A 17722-nucleotide genomic window follows, 5' to 3' on the forward strand; every position below is an offset into this window, starting at 1 on the left:
TTTGAATACACTTTTTCACCTCCACGTCATGCATTAAAATTGTTTAGCACACCCATCCGTGGATTACCAAATAATTAATATCAACTAATTCTATTAGTATTTGAATGCTCTGTAGATTAAATGTTAATGTAACAGTTATGTGATTATACTACAGCAACAGGGCTGGACTGGGATGAGAAACAGGCCAGGCGTTTTACCGGCAACTGGCCCAACTGAAAAGACTTCCTTTTCTGCATATCGCGGCTCTGTTTGTGGTCCGTTCTGCATAACATGGCGGCTCATTGTTGCTTATCGCAGCCCATTCGGCTTGGTTCTCCCGATGGCCATTCTGCCCCTGATTGCCCCAAAAGTGCATCGGCCCACAAGGAAAATGCCCAGTATGCCAGATTACCAGTCCAGCCCTGTACAGCAATATGTCAGTAATCCTCAATAGGGGAAATATAGTGATAAACTACTTCAAAAAACTTGCAACATTTTTATTTCACTTTAACAGTTAAAAATCATTTTCTTTATATATCAATTGTAAGACGTAAACATTTTTTTTTTTCAACAAACAGTATCACAATATGCATTTCATTTTAAAAGACACAAATCTATTATTTTACTACAATTATAGTGCATGCATGCCTCCCATGAAAATCCTGTCAATATTTACTTTATTATTCCAAACCCGTAGCCTTAGTCACCATTCACTTTCACTGCATCTTTTCTTCCCTCATACAATCAAAGTGAATGGTGACTGAGACTGTACATGAGGGTGAGTTAATGATGTGAAGGTCATAAATGCGCTATGTGAAAGTAATGTCAACACTGGCAGGCCATCAGTGATATTGTAACAGGAAATATAAGTCATGTATGATTTTATAGTGCAATCGTTTGCAGCTCCACCACGAGTGATGATGAGAAGAGAATCACAAACCAAAATTTCTCCTTTAAAACATCATATACTTTGAGAACAGCCCATCCTGTGGGATCCTCTGAACTCACAGCTCCTCGTGTTTCTGTATCTTTTCCTCATCTACTGTGACATTCAGCTCATCTTCAGTGATTCTACCATCTGTGTTGCGATCTTGATTCGTGAACATGTCCTTAATGACAACATCACGGTCTAATCCAGGATGGATGCGTCCTCTGCCTTCAGAGACCTGCAGCTTAATGAATGCTGAAAACTGTAAAGAAGCAAAATCACGTGCTGAAATGTTTGACATACGAGCGTGTGAAGACACTTATTTTCGAACTATTTTAACTTATTTCTCAAGTGATCTAAAAACAATTTATTTAAATAACCACTAAGATTAATGTCAACCAATATACAGTTGAGTGCATAAGTTTGCATCCCCCTTGCAGAATCTGCCAGATGTTTATAATTTCAAAAATCAATTTGCCAAAATCGTTTGCCAAAAACGAAATTGAATTTCGTTTTTTATTTAGTACTGTCCTGATGAAGCTATTTGATATTATAGATATTTACATATATTACACAAGACACAGTAATACCTGAATTTACATTCTGTTCAAAAGTTGAAATCCCCGTAGTTTTAATATGTGAGTTTGAGTCTTTTGTGATAGCTTTGTCTTGAGCAAATGTCTCTTCTGCACATTTGAGTTTTTCCAAACAGTGGCTATATGATAAATGTTATCCCTTATATTTGTATTAATTCTGAAAGGGGTGTATCATATATTGCGCTATTTTGTATGACCCTGAACAGGAAACACTTGTGTTGGTACAAACAGGTCAGGCAGCAGTGTGCGCACCTCCTCCAGCAGCACCTCCCTGTCCTGGTTCATGTCCATGGCAGTAAAAAGCGGTTCAGGACTGTCCTGCAGCCAGATGAACAGAAAGCCCTCAGGAACCCCCTTCTGCATCTGCAGCAACTCTAGCTCAAACCGCAGCACTGCGCTGCTGGGAACACCCGATGCTGAGAGAGAAAAAACACGGGCAGAGAAGATCAGCGACAACTGGAACATTTAATGCTGCCTTCTCACTGCAAAGGCCACACAAAAGCTTCATGTAAAATTCCTCTATACCATGAAGCAGTGCAAACAGACTGTTAAATGCTGCAATGAATAAATATGAAATCTCATTATTTAGAATTACAGTGCCTATAAAATGTAGTCACCCCCTTGGATGTTTTTATAGTTTATATTTCAATACTGAATCGTAGTGAACTTCGCTTGGCTTTTTTGACACTGATCAAATGAAAAAGACTCTTTCATATCAAAGTCAAAAGGACTTTAAAATTGTTGTTTTGAAACCATTCTCATGTAGCTTTGGCTGTATGCTTGGAATCATTGTCTTGCTGGAAAACAAATCTTCTCCCAAGTCTGCAGACTGCATCAGGTTTTCCTCTACCTTAACAAGCCTTCCAGGGCCTGATGCAGAGAAGCATCCCCACAGCATGATGCTACCACCACCATGCTTCACGGTTGATTATGTAGGGTGTTTGGTTTGCGCCACACATAGCGTCTGGTTTGATGGTAAAAAAGCAAATTTTCTCATCAGACCATATAATCTTCATCCAGCTGACTTCAGAGTCTCCCACATGCCTTCTGGGATACTCTAGCTGAGATTTCATATGTTTTTATTTTTTTTCAATAGTGGCTTTCTCTTTTCCACTCTCCCATAAAGCTGTGACTGATGAAGAACCCGGGCAACAGTTGTTGTATGCAAAGTCTCTCACATCTCAGTCACTGAAGCTTAGTCCTTCAGAGTAGTCATCTCTTGGTGGCCTCCCTCACTAGTCCCCTTCTTGCATGGTCAATCAGTTTTTGAAGATGGCCTGTTCTAGGCAGATTTGCTGCTTCAATATATAAAAAATGCATATAAAAACATCCAAGGGGTGAATACTTTTTATAGGCACTGTATATACAGCATATAATGATTATTCTGTGATAAATCTGTCATTAATGTGAGATAGATTGCCAACAAAGTAGAGCATAGTGATTTTTATTGGAATGTGATGAGACAGACGAAGTCAGAATTCTAGCTGTATTATTGCAGTGGAGAATATCTGAAGCTTGATGAAACGCTCTATGAATGTCCCAGTCATAATTTTCTACTGCAAGCACACAAACACATCAATCTCATTCTGTTATTATTAGGAGAGACATTGAACTCTCTAGGATTGTTTACCTATTGTTTATTATATATCCAAGTCCCCTAAATTGCCTGTTTGGTCTATAGGTCCCATAGGACACAAAAAGTGGCTATGATGTATATTAACCTGGATGACTTGCGTTGGGCCTCATATACTCAGATAGGAGACAAAGGCAGACCTACATACAGTCATAAAGCCTGACAGCGGCCTGTAGGAACACTAGAAGCCTGATACCACAAATGGTACCAAAATCAAACAAAGGAAGTCCAAAACAGGCTACAGATCCCATCATGCCTTGCTCACATTACACATAGGTGTGAAATTTAGAAGGATCAAATTCTAAACTCCTATTGGATCAGAGAACGCATCCCTCAACCATGACATCATTGCGAGTATAAAAACCGCGGAGATCCAGCGACAATATACGCAGTGTCTAGTTGCTGCCCTGCTGCTCCCAGGTTTAGCCTCGTTGCCCAAGGAAGTAATGTACGTACCTGAACTTCGGCCATACAATCTCCATATCGCTGAATGGGCCGAGATTCTCTGTGTTCCACCAAGACCGCTAACGGATCCGAAGGAGACCGCTGAGGAATTTGCGTCTCACCCTTTTGCCGGCAGAAGTGAAGATTGATTTCTCTTCCTCCTTCAACAGAGTCAAATTCTCTGATATCTCTGCCAACCCACTGAGAGTCAGCACACAGGACAGTTGATGCTATAGATTTTGTCCAAGAGACCCCAAATTTTGTCTGGTGGCTATTAATGCCCACCACCATCCAGGTACCGGATTTTATCATTTTCGTACGGGCTGCCATAGACTCCCTTTACAGGACCCAAAGAGGGGCAATGATGTATATTGCAAATGCACACTGGTTTGTGAGTCACCCCAAGCAGGGTTCAAACGTGTGCCATTCCGTATTACATCTCTGTGCACAATCCACCGCACCATGCTGCCACATGGATGACAGCCATCACAGGGACATACCAAGCTGAGAGTAAGCACAGCAGTTACCATGATCAACTTCATTGTAAAGAGTCATTGCTGAGATGAGTCAGGAGACGTAAGATCTAATTGCAAGCTTTAATAAAGATGATGAAAGTGAAACAAACAAACGTGAACTCAAATAACAACAAACAAGAACTGACAAAGGAATGAAAAAACTAGAGGGTATATATACACAAACAAGAGCTAATGAGGGAATGGAAAACAGGTGAGAATGATCGGGAACAGATGGCAGTGATGAAGGCAGATTATACTGGGAAACGTAGTCTGGGGGAAACACTTCAAAATAAGAGTCCTAGGAAACAAGAGGGAGACTGTGACATTTATATTTATATAACTTAAAAAAAAAAAAAATTAAATGAAAATTGAATTAGCCCTGCAACCATTCAGTAGTCATAATATAAAAAGCTCCAGTACAAAAGCAATCAAACCAATCTGCCTAAGTGGGGTTTGAAACCCATGTCCTTTGGATTCATAGTCCAGTGCATAACGCACTGTGCCACTCATGGCTGATAATGGCAGTGAGACAATCCAAGTTTAGAGTCAGCATAAAGAACTGTTGGTTATCTATTGAACAACAGGTGGTGCTGTCTCCAAAAGAACACACAAAAAAAAAAGTAAATATTTAAACTGGTGGTGGAGCAATAGAATTGGTCCTAGAGACCACAAATTATGCCTCTATCAGAGTGCCAAAAGTCCAAATTTCTTATATACGGTTCTATAGTCTGCCACAATAATAATAAGTTGCCCAGAGCTAGGCTCAAACCAATGCCCTTTCAATCACCAAGTCTCACACCAAAACCACGCAGACCACTACACTACATAGCCACAAGTTGTACAAGTGCTAAAGACTTATGCGAACCTGAGAGTCAGCAGGATTTAAATGAAAAAAAAAATAAACTAAGAAATTATTATCTGCATTTTCTACTTAGAATAAAGGAAGCAATGATAAATCAAAAAAGTTTTTTTAAATTGACCAAGCATTTTGTCTACTATGTGGCGCTGTCTCCAAACAGATCAGGTACCCCTCAGGACATGTTGTCGAAGACGCATTTTCATTCAAATCCGGCAATGCATTCAAAAGCTATTTCACATTTGAATAAAATTAAATATGGCGGAGAGGCAGTATGGTATAGTAATTGGTATCATTGAAATTCTCATGAAAGACACCAAACATGGTGAAATCATGATTTTAGGACATGCAGTTCAAATAAAAAGGACAAAAAGGCAATTTTTCACATTTCTTGACCCATAGGTGGTGCTGTCTCTAAACTGTGCATGTACCTTCAGATCATGGTCCATCTGAAGCATATTAAGTTTGAAAAGGACAATGTGCTGCCAAGATTTAGCATTAAATCATATTTTATGTCAACCTCGTTAACTTCATGGTGCTGTAACTTCTCAACAATTGCAAAAATCAAAATGAAGTCACATCTGTGCAGCTCAGTCTGAAAAGTATTCATCCCCTTGGATGTTTTCTTGGATGATTGGGAAAATCAGACAAAGTTTAAAGAATGTGAAAGGCTTAAACTGTAAACGTCATAATCAAAGATGGCGGCCACTGTAATGGCCGGCGTTTTAATGCATATTCCAATGTCCATTGGAATCATTATGAGGGGGTAATCAAATGCAAAAATAAATTTGTTTCTAGGACAAATGGTTCAAAAGATATGAAAAAGTTCATTTTTGAACTAGTGGTGGTGTTAAAGAAAGCTATTTAAATGTGGGTGAGAAACAAATCATATTTAGGCGTTGTTTTTTGTTTTTTTTACAATAAATCTCCACTTTCACGTTCTTCTTCTTGTGTTTTTGGTGATTTGCTTTCTTTGTGCACATCACTGCCTACTGGGCAGGAAGGAGAATTTATAAAAAAGAAAAAAAGTGTTCAGTTTTTCAGTTTTTCATCCATACCTATTATATTACTTCTGAACACATGGATTTAACCAATGAAGTCATGTTACTTTTATGCTGCCTTTATGTGCTTTTGGAGCTTAGAAATTTTGGTACCCATTCACGTGTGAGGACCAACAAAGCTGAAATTTCAATTTTTTAAATGAACGAATCATTCTGATTCACCTATATACACTGACTGATATCTCTCGTATACTGACGAAGCCAATGAGCTCTATTTTGAAGCCCAAGTCTGCTTTGGTGGCTAATCATGCCTGTAAAGACTGACTATGGCATGACTATGCCAATAGCAATGAAGTGTGTTCTGTGAGGCAGCATATCATTTGCTTGACCTTCTGAACGAATATACCCCTTCACTGAACAATAGTTGGTCATGTTGCTCATGAATGAACTGAATGTACTGGTAAACTTGATGAACTGAATGAACAGTCATCTCGTTCATAAACGATCTGCTGACCGGCTGAAGGGGTGGAAGAGTTGCGTGTTTTTTTGTTCAGTTCGTCATTGTCAATCTCATTCAACAACCATCGCTCTTCGGAACCAGCACCAATGCTGGCCCAGTCACTGTGGGATTCTTCTATTACCCCCATATTGAGCATGGCCATTAATTCTTCCAGAACCAGAACTTTTTTGTGTGCTCTGGTAATCGGTAGGGACGACTGCATACCACTACCCCTGGGTTTGTTTCGATATGGCGTTCTATGAGGTTTGTACGACCGCGAAGGGCCGAGAACACGTTGGAGAATTCTTTTTGCAACCGGGCTACGTCCGTGACTTGCGACGGTGAGAGGTGGCCTCCGCAAGTGATGGGGGCACCTCGACTGGCTTTTACATTCAATTCCTGCACCATCGCCAAAGCCATGGGGACCACCTCCCTCCACGGTTTTAAGAGGTTAAGGTGGTAAATTTCCCTTGCTCCGCCCCTATCAATTCGTTTAAAGAGCAACATGCAGGTTGAATTTATAACTGAATTAATACTTTATATTGTCTGCAGAGGTCTTTTAAAAACACATATGTAGAAATTACTAATGAAATCTCATTTGATGTAGAGATTTTGATGAAAATGTGCTAGGCTCTGGAATACGCCTTTCCCGCTATAGCAACGTGTCATATGACGTAGGGCGAGGCAAATAAAAGAGCTCGCGTTCAGCTCTCTCATTGTTGGGTGTTGATGTAGTTAGAGCAGTAGTGAGAGACAGAACGTTTTAGATCGAGTTTTAGAGAAGCCATAATGGTAAATTATTGTGTTTGTGCTGGTTGCATGAATTCCAGCCTGTCAGGACATCGTTTCCATCATTTTCCTTCTAGGAAAAACAAGGCTTTTCGGTCTTGGGTGCGTTTTGTGCAGGTGAAGAGAGCAGACTTCACTGCCGCGTCTGTTACCACACACTCGGTCGTTTGTGGCACACATTTCACTCCGGAGAATTATCGACCTGGAGATTTGTTGGAGTCTCGGATGGGATTTCGGAGTAAGGACCACGTGAGGCTGATTACTGATGCTGTTCCCTCGGTGCACTCGATGGAATCAAGTCCACCGTCAAAGTTTACACCGGATTTTGGAGTGGGCGGGACTGGAGGACCAAGTGCTAACGTTAGCAGACATTCTGTGCAACGAAAACGAGCACTTAGCAGAGTAAGTCTTACTTTTACTCTTAATTTGTGTAATTTCGTAATAATAATAGTATAATATTTTTATATAATATATTTTTTATAATATTAAATATTTAGTATAATAATACAGAGAGAGGGAGAGAGACTGAGCTTTAGGACAGGTTGTCGTAACGTAATTGTCTGCCTTCTGAAATGAATTTAGTAGTTTGCACAATGCCATCATAGGCATGTTCGTCCACACCGGAGAACTCTGTTTCTTCATTCGCATCCATTGTAACCTGAGCTTGAGCTTGACCAGACTCCCTCGGCCATCGTCACTTCCGGTTAGTGCTTTATAGACGCGGAAGTTATTTTATCACAATTAATCTCAAAATATCGTTAATGGCTAAATATATATTACTCCAGTTCAGAAAATCTAGTTGTTTTATCATCAACATACACTATGCTATATAGGGGTGTCCAAACTGCATGTTGCTCTTTAACCTCATAATTGACTTCCCCGACTCGCTGTGTGACCTTAAAGGGTCCTTGCCACTTTGCAAGTAATTTAGAGCTTGATGTGGGCAGTAATACAAGGACAAACAAGCGGTTTGGCGGGGGGGACTCCCCGCTTACGGGGAGTGGGAATTGGATGAGAAGAAGGGGAGGGTAGAGAGTGCGCGATATAGGATAGAGATGATGATGAGGGCTTGCGCCCCACGGATATAGGCTGTCATGTGATCCTTTGCCAGCTGGACGGCATCATACATGGCATTGGCGATGGCATTGGACCCACACTGCGGTTCCCCTTGGCAGATGAGCTATGAATTGCTCCAACACAAACAGATTGATCACCACCTTGGCATCGCACTCCTCTCCGGCCCGGACCCACTTCCAGCAGGCAACAGGTGGCTGACCTCGCCGAGCATGATGGAGCGAAACAGCATGCGGTGTTGTTCTGGATTGCGGCCAATCCATTGTAAGATCGCTTTCTTCAGGGCCTCATAATCCACTCGGATGTCTGCGGGGAGTTGCTGAGCCGCGAGCTGGGCTTCCCTGGACAGCAGTGGAAGCAGCCAAATCACCCACTCTGCTATCGCCATCTGGAGACGGTTGCGGTCTGTTCAAAGAACCCCACGAATGCCTCTGGGTCATCTTGGGCCCCATCTTGGTCAACATGAGCTGGGACATGGTCATCACTGCCTCCTGGGTCACCGCTGAGGACTTTTGGGGTGCCAGGCTCCGTAATGCCCGCCGATCTTCCATTTGAGCTCCTGGAAGCACTGCTCATGGGCCAAGAGGGCCTGATGTTGTGTCTGCAAGGGCTCGGATGACAGTGGTGAGGATTCCATTGCTGCAGCTCTTCCTCCAAAGTCCGGCACCAATGTAACAGGGTTTTATAAGTGTGGACAAGGAGGAAGTGGGGGACGGAAACTTCAAACTCAAACGATAAACAGATTTTCAGATTAACAATCACACAGCCTAAGCAGGTGCGTTTGCAGGGCTTTCTCTCTCTCGCCTCTACTGGCATCTGGCTCACTTTTAACACCCTGTCTCCACTCTCACTGTAATGACAAACAGCTGTTAGAGACAATCATTGACAGGTGATGATCCTTACCATTCTCATCTCCCGATCTAAAAAGAATTTCCACGCCCCCCACTACCACACACATAATTATTTTTTAGGCTACTAGATAAAAAAAATTAAAAAATTTAGTATAGCTTGATAAAAAAAAGTTGTGCTCAGCAGTTCACAATGACATGTGATTTGTTATCTTTGAAGGAAAAAAATGCTTATGATGCTTAAAAACTGCAATGCTGTAGTCTCTTAATAGTATTGTAGACAAGCCAATTTTCATAAAAAGATCATTAGACTTGTTCTGTTCATGAATAACTGCTTTTGTTTCCATGCAATTATTTTTGGTGAACCAAATCAAAAGAAATGAAATGTCAAAATCAATACCAATAACGATGAGAGAATTTTCATCTTTTGGAACAGAGCCATTGATTTGAAACACTTCACACAGCACAGCAGAGACTTTGTGATAAAGTGTTGACTGACCTCCATTGGTGCCGTGAGCAAGGTGTGGTGGTACAGTAATCTCTCTCCTCTCAGACACACACATGCCTTGCAGCCCCTCATCCAAACCGGCAATCAACTTCCCCTGACCTAACGTCACACGCGGGGGTGCTGGGTAATCATCTCTGCACACAATTAATTCATAAATCAACCATATAAAAACATGCAAAAATAATCAACTTTCCATACAACACACTTCGATACCCATTGGAGCTCTAGTATTAGAATTATTAAAACAATTAGAAACACAAGGGGTAAAAAAAAGAAATACAATAAAACTCAGAAATAAGCATTACTTTCAAAATATAATTTTAACCACAGGGCTTTCAATGTCTTGCAGGATTCCAAGTGCGAAAATATTTGAATTAAATATATTCAGTTCATGATAAGTAATAGTTGCTTTCTCCATGTTTTAGAATTTACTTTGAAATATCTTTAGAAATAGCTTGAAAAATTACTTGTCAGGTATGTGTTAATGAGATCTTAAAAATATCTTGCAAGAATTTGAAGATAAACTCTTTATCATCTGGTTCAAAATACCCCAAAAGGGATATACATTTTCTTTCTTTGTCTGGTTCTGTTGGAATTCTTGGAGTAGGTAAGGAGGAAACCACATCACAATGTCTCAAGCTGTGTGTCAGATATGGGAAAGAGTTCTTGGTGTGTGGGTGTGTGTGTGTGTATACATGTGTATCCATGTTTTTTGTAAATACTATTTTTATTATATTTTCTTGAACACTTACAAAACAATGTACATCACATGTCTGTAACAACACATATAATGTACAAAAACAAAACAAATACTAGGGCTCATATTACATGAAAAGTGCAATAGCACATAATGGATAACACAATGTGTACTTTGGGAGTCAGAGTCAACCATACATTGCAGTCAATAATAACCACAGATATAAGCAATAAAGTAGGGTTAATATAAGTGCACATTAAAATATGTTTTCATATGAATATTATACCTAACCAAGCATTTTGTTCCTCCTCTATTATAATGTTAATATCCCCATGTTCAATAAATAATAAAAAGGGATTCCAGACCTTCTTAAATTTGTCTTCTATACCCTGAAGAATGTATGTTATCTTTTCCATCGCAAAGCATATTTATATGCTTAAGATATTTCTCTTAACCATCGAGTTATATTAGGCCTTTCTATCTTTTTCCAATAAATGGCGATGAGCCGTTTGGCAAGTAGAATACACATGTCTATCAATACTTCAGTATCATTTTTTATATTCCAGTTATCTGGATATATGCCAAGAATGAAAAACCCAGGATCCAGTGGTAATCTCACCGAGACTATATGCCATATCATATTATTAATTTATTCCAGAACTCTTATTTTATCACATTCCCACATACAATGAAAAGTGCCTTTTTCACTGTTACATTTAAAATAACTATCTGGTATATTGCTATAAATTGTATTTAATTTTACCGGAGTTATACAAGTACGCATAAGCTAATTGTACTGTAATAGTTTTAGTCTGCTGTATCTGTAGGTGTTTGAGGTTTTGCAAATTTTTGCTCCCATTTTTCCTTATCCAGCTTCAATCCGAGGTCTTGTTCCCACATGGCTAATCTGGATGCAGATGACTCCTGAGAACCTGTTGTATAAACAAGATATGTGTCCTCCACGATGGCTTGGTTTAGAATAAATTTCTCCTGATTAGTTTAGTTCTGGCTCAGCAAGTCCTTGTCCCCGGGCAGTACGTATAAAATTCTTAATTTGTAAATATTTATAATAATTGTTTTTAGGGATTTTGAACTTGTCAGTAATATCAGCAAATTACATTAGAACACCATTTTTGTATTGGTCTTTAACTTTCCGCAAACTGTTCTCAGCCCAGAGTCGAAAGCCTAAATCCTTTCGACTAGGTATAAATGATCATTCCCCCAAATTCAGATAAAGACTCTTTTTCCTTTAGATGAATTCGTACTCTCCCCCAGACATGTATCATGTTCAGTACTATTGGATTAAATGATATTGCACTCAAATTGTTCTGTACATTTGTTTTATTGGCTGAATAAAGATATTAGTTAAAAGAAATCTTAGATTTCACAAATTAATTTTCTATTTCTAGCCATTTAGGAGGAGCACTTGATGAAAAATGAAACATTATCGCCCTTAACTGGGATGCCCAATAGTATAATTGAATATTTGGGAGTTTCAATCCTCCCCTATCATATGGTAGGTAAAGTTGTCCAGGCTCTTGGATGTTTATTATTCCAAATAAACTGGATAAACATTCTTCGTAATTTGGTAAAGAATGAATTAGTGGGGGGCAAAGGGATATTTTGGAAATTATATAGTAATTTGGGTAGTATATTCAACTTCAGTATATTAATTCTACAAATGAATGAAATTGGTAAACTTGACCATCTATCTACGGATTTAGTAACTGAATTTGTTAGGGCATTGTAGTTCAATGCGGTTGTTTTTTCTATATCGGCCATAATCTGAAGTCCTAAGTATGTAAATTAATCTGTAACATTTAGACTGGAAGTATGATAATTTTGACTTTTCCTCTTAATTAAGAAATAAAATAGAGGAGTTTATCTTATAGCCAGAAAACTTCCGGAACCTTTTAATAAGATGAGTAAAGCTGGAATAGATTGGCTGAGTTCAGTATGGAATAATAAAACATCATCTGCATATAGGGATATGTAGTGTGTCGTTGAGCCGATCTTAATTCCAATTATGTTGCTTTCAGCTCGCACTGTTTCTCATTACCAAGAGAAACAAAAGTGCTGACAGAGGACATCCCTGCCGGGTGCCTCTATTTACTTTGAAAGGCCTAGATATTATTCCATTGGTCAGAACCTCTGCCATATGGTGTGTATACAACAACTTAATCCATGAGCAAAATACAAAATCAAATCTTTGTAGAACCTCCCAGAGGTAAGGCCACTCTACCCTATCAAAGGCCTTCTCTGCGTCTAAAGATAAAATTGCTGTGTCTGGAGAATCTTTTTTATAATGTAAAATGCGAAACAACATCTGGATGTTGTGAAATCCCTGGAGGCCTTTCACAAATCCATTCTGATCACGGTCCACTATATTTGGGAAGACATTTTCTAGTCTTTTTGCCAACATCTTACTAAGTATCTTTGTATCAGAGTTTAATAATGAAATTGGACAATAGGATTCACACTTTGTTTTTAATTTGTTGGGTTTAATAAGGAGCATAATCAGTGCCCCTCTTAAAGATGGTGGGAGTACACCTTGTTGTTATGACTCTTTAAACATATTTAAGATAAGAGAGGCAAATTTTTTCTTAAACTTCTTATAGAAGTCAATAGGAATTCCATCTGGTCCAGGAGTTCGGCCCGCTCTCAAATTCTCAATAGCACTTAAAACTTCCTCTTCTGATAAATCTGCTTCAAGATTGTCTTTTACCACAGAGATCTTAGGAATTTTAACCTCTTTTAAAAACGTTTCTTGTTGTTTCCTATTTTCTGTATATTCTGAGCTGTATAAAGAACTGAAACATTCTTTAAACACATTATTTATATAGACAGGATCTGTCGTAATATCTCCCCCATCTTCCTGAATAGAATTAATAGCACTTTCTGACAGCAACTGTTTGATTCTCCATGCTAAAAGTGTCCCTGTCCCTTCTCCTTGATCATAAAAGCTTTGTTTCAGTTTCATCATACTGCTTGCCACTCTAGAGGCGGATATCTCTTCATATCGGGCTCTAAGAAATACAATTTCCTGATTAATTTTTGTATCATTAATTTTGTTTTGAAATTGTCTTTTTTTCTAGGTCTTTCAATTTAGAATCCAGAAGATTTAACTTTTGATTACATAATTTTTATTTTGTTTTAGTGAAACGAATTATTTGACCTTTAATAAAGGCTTTAAATGCTTCCCACCTAGTACTAGCTAATGTTTCTGAAGTATATATATTGAAATATAGGTCAATCTGTTGTTCCATATTTTCAATAAATGTTGCATTGCCCAACCACTTTGGATGTAATCTCCAGTTTGGTGGGTCACATCTTAAATGTATCCATGTTTATGTATGTCCCCACAAGGATAGTAAAACCTGAGATCACATACAGCCAATGGTCCCCAGGAGGGAAATGGCTTATTAAACATACTAAATTAAGTTTCTGTTAGGTTTAGGGGTATGGTTAGGGGATAAAATTGTCGTTAGATCTGTATAAAATCCATAAAATGCATGGAAGTCTATGGAGAGTCCCCACAATTATATAAAAACAAGTCTGTCTGTGTCTGTCTGTCTGTATGTCTGTGTGTGTTGGAATTTAAACCTCTTCCTTTCTCAAGATCTTATTTAGAAGATCCTTGTAAATGGTTATTAAATGTCTAATTTGAGTCCTGTGTGTGTGGTTAACGTTTATGATGATGAAGTTGAAACTTACGATGAGTAGAGTGGCGTGCCATCCAACAGCGAACAGTTGTAGCGGTACAGAATGAGGTCATTTGCAGCACTCGTCAGGATGCAGTCTGCTGGTCTGTACGTCACTTTGATGTCCACTCTGTCTTTAGGGTTGTGAAAGTCAATGATGTGCAGGTCAAATATCAGCACAGCAGATCCTGGAATCAGCTCACCTGACAACATTCACACACAACAGAAGATACACATTAAACATGCAGTACTACACAAAAGGCATTCAGAACTAATTCTACTGTGCTGCAAAATCAAATTCATCTTAATAGTGAATGATCTTGACTATAAAAAATAAATGTTGTATTTAAATGTCACATGTTTAATTAGTGATTATTTGGCGGTTAAACAAAAAAAACATTACAAACAATTAAAGGGATAGTTCACCCAAAAATGAAAATTCTCATCATTTACTCAACCCTGATGCCATCCCAGGTGTGTATGACTTTCTTTCTTCTGCAGAACACAAATGAAGATTTTTAGAAGAATATCTCAGCTCTGTAGGTCCCTACAATGCAAATGAATGGTGATCAGAACTTTGTAGCTCCAAAAATTACATAAAGGAAACAAAAGTAATCCATATGACTCCAGAGTTTAAAAACACACCTTCAGAAGTGATATGGTAGGCGTGGGTGAGAAACAGATAAAAATGAAAGTCCTTTTTTTTACTCTACATCGCCACATTCACTTACTTTATGCAATTTTTTGAGCTACAAAGGTCTGATCACCATTCGATGTCCGGCTTTGCCAGTCGAAGATCACTATAGATAATGTAAAAAAGATGTGTAAACTTGCAAAAATTAGGTCAGACACTGTAATATGCTCTGGTCTCCTCCACCCTGCTCATCTTGGTGACAAGGTTTATAGTAGATTGATTTAAATGAATGGCTGGATGTCTGAAGAAAAGAATAGGAATTATAGACATTGGAAGAGTTTTTGGGGTAGACCTGACCTCCAGGGAAGGTGCTACTCTCTTCTTTAGTAATTTGGCTCATAGTCTTAATAGTGAAAGTATTTGACTAACTGGGGCCAAGGTCAGAAAACAGACAGAATGGCTTAACTATATGTCTGCAAGCTGCGTTGAGACGTTACACAGGTCACATAAACAAACAACACACAGAGACTGTATTACCTAGATATCATATAGAGACGGTATCTGTAACCACCAAACCCCTCAGTAAATAATTTAGACAAAATCTGAATAAGGTAAAACCTGAAAAAAAATATTTAAGATAAACATCGTATAAAAAGGTAGGGCTACTAAACATTAGATCTCTTTCAACCAAATCACTAATTGTAAATTAAATTATTACATATCATATTTTGGATTTGCTCTGCTTGACTGAAACCTGGCTTAAATTGGAGGAATATATTAGTTTAAATGAATCTACTCCCCCAGGTTATTTTTATAAACCTGAGCAGCTAATGTCATTCAATCTACACCATGCTATCGTTCAGGTAGAACTATTCTTTTGACCACTAAAGATAGCTTCAATTGTACCATATCGGCAGGCTGAAGAAAAGCCGAAGTAGTATAGAACCCAAGAGCAGTTTTATTACAGTGCTGATATTCAAAACCAACAGAAATTACTTGACTTAATTTTGGACTTAACTCGGAAACGGATAGACTGGACAAAGGAACAAACAAAATAAAAAAAGCAATACTCAACGAGGGACTAATGTAAACAAGAGGGCACTGACAAGAGAAACACCTGACAAAGACAACCAAATCACAATACTAAACTATTAACAAGATAACAAGACTACTGAACAGGAACCAATAACAGAACAGAACTGATAACAAGATAAAAAGACAATAAACTAATTGGAACAAGACACATGAACATGAGGGGAAACAGGATATCACATGACAAGACCAGGTATACACAGAACTTTTACTAAAAGTCTTACCACCTAGCGACCTCTAGAGGCCGCTAAGGTGAATGTACCAATTGTAACATGTCCCAATTGAACTCTACCAGAGGTAGAGCAGGCAAAGGCTGCTGGAGGATCAGGAATTTGAATCTCAGGGGACAGAGCTAAAGGAGAAGTAAGGAATTGAGACCCAGGGGGTGGAGCCAGAGGAGGAGGGGGTGGAGCTAGAGGAGGAGCGGGCGGAGCCGCTGGAGGATCAGATATTTGAGTCTCAGATGGATTCACTAAAGGAGGGGCATGCAGAGCCACTAGAGAAGCAGGCAGAGGCACAGGAGTCTCAGAAGGCGAAGCCATGGGAGGCTCAGAGGGCAGAGCCATGGAAGCTTGAACTGACAGGCTCGTCGACAGCCTCGGGGAACTGAACAGGCTCATCGACAGCCTCTGTGTTCAGGGGTGCTGGCAGCAACTGGGAAACGGCCTCCATGTGGGCACTGACAGTGACAGGGGAAAAACATCTGTGGTCGTGAGCACACGCAGCCAGTGACACAGTGACACAGGAATGGCCTCCATGGCTGTGGGCACAGGCTGTGACAGGGGAATGACATCTGTGGCTGTGCGCGCTGGCATCGACTTGGGGAGTAAGGGCCCTTCTCCTCCTCCTCCTCCTCTTCTGGACAGTCGTGAACAATGATGTGGGAATGGCCTCCGTTGTCGAGGACGCTGGCACTGGGACGGTCGAGGCTTCAGGTGCTGATTCTGGGACAGACGAGGCATCAGGGCAGTGGCAGGTGTGGACACTGGCTCGTTGACTTTGAAAACCATGACCAGGGGAACTCGGGCCTGGCGGCTATGACCGGGGAACTTGGGCCATGTCCGGGGGCCACTCGGGCCTGGCAGCCATGTCCCCCCGGGCTTGGCGGCTAGAGAAGGAGAGTTGAAGACCTTACTTGCAGTTTTATTATGTTTATTCAAAACAAACAGAAATGACTTGACTTAACTATAAACTTGGACTCAACTCGGAAATGGATAGACTGGACACAGGAACAGAGTTACAATCAACAAAAAATACTCGACGAGGGACTAAAGCAAACAAGAGGGCTTAAATACACCTGACAAGGGAAACACCTGACGAAGACAACCAATCACAAGACTAAACTAATAACAAGATAACAAGACTACTAAACAGGAACCAATAACAGAACTGATAACAAGTTAACAAGACAATAAACCCGTTAGAACAAGACACATGAACATGAGGGAAACAGGATATCACACAAGACCAGGAATTCACAGAACTTAAACTAAAAGTCTTAACACCGCCTAGCGACCTTTAGTGGCCGCTTGGGTGAATATCCCAATTGTAACATCACTAATAATCTTCCAGACTTGTCTCACATACTCTGTAAGCCAAAAACTCTAAAAGAACTTGATGTAATAACCAAAAAAATATGAAGTTAGTCTTCTCTAGCTCTCTTGATAGGGTCGTCCACCTTTGATTAAAGCACTGCTCCACGGTACAATGATCACACTCATGCTCACAAGAAAGAAGCTCAGAAAATGGAGCGTAAGTGGAAGAATCCAAAATAAGAGGTATTTCATGGTGCATGGAAGGATTTTGTCTGTAGCTACAGAAAGGCACTAAAAGCTGCCAGGTCAGCATATTTTAGTAAACTCATAGAAAATAACCATAACAATCCTAGGTGTTTATTCAATACTGTGGCTAAATTGGTTAGGAATAAT

The 17722-nt window shown here is 39.6% G+C and overlaps 1 protein-coding gene across 1 annotated transcript in view; it reads right to left on the reverse strand.

Moving 5' to 3' along the window:
• Window positions 1-469: 469 nt before the first annotated feature.
• The window catches only part of fkbp10a (FKBP prolyl isomerase 10a), a 58218-nt gene continuing 40965 nt past the window's right edge, over window positions 470-17722 (reverse strand). The window contains exons 7-10 of the mRNA XM_052135538.1: window positions 14082-14271; window positions 9662-9804; window positions 1756-1919; window positions 470-1169 (exon numbers count right to left, since the gene is read on the reverse strand). Of these exons, the coding sequence (XP_051991498.1) occupies window positions 984-1169; window positions 1756-1919; window positions 9662-9804; window positions 14082-14271 (683 nt within the window). The 3' untranslated portion in view covers window positions 470-983. The remainder of the gene's footprint in view (window positions 1170-1755; window positions 1920-9661; window positions 9805-14081; window positions 14272-17722) is intronic.

Source organism: Xyrauchen texanus, chromosome 10, assembly GCF_025860055.1.
Source record: "Xyrauchen texanus isolate HMW12.3.18 chromosome 10, RBS_HiC_50CHRs, whole genome shotgun sequence".
Lineage (NCBI taxonomy): Eukaryota > Metazoa > Chordata > Actinopteri > Cypriniformes > Catostomidae > Xyrauchen > Xyrauchen texanus.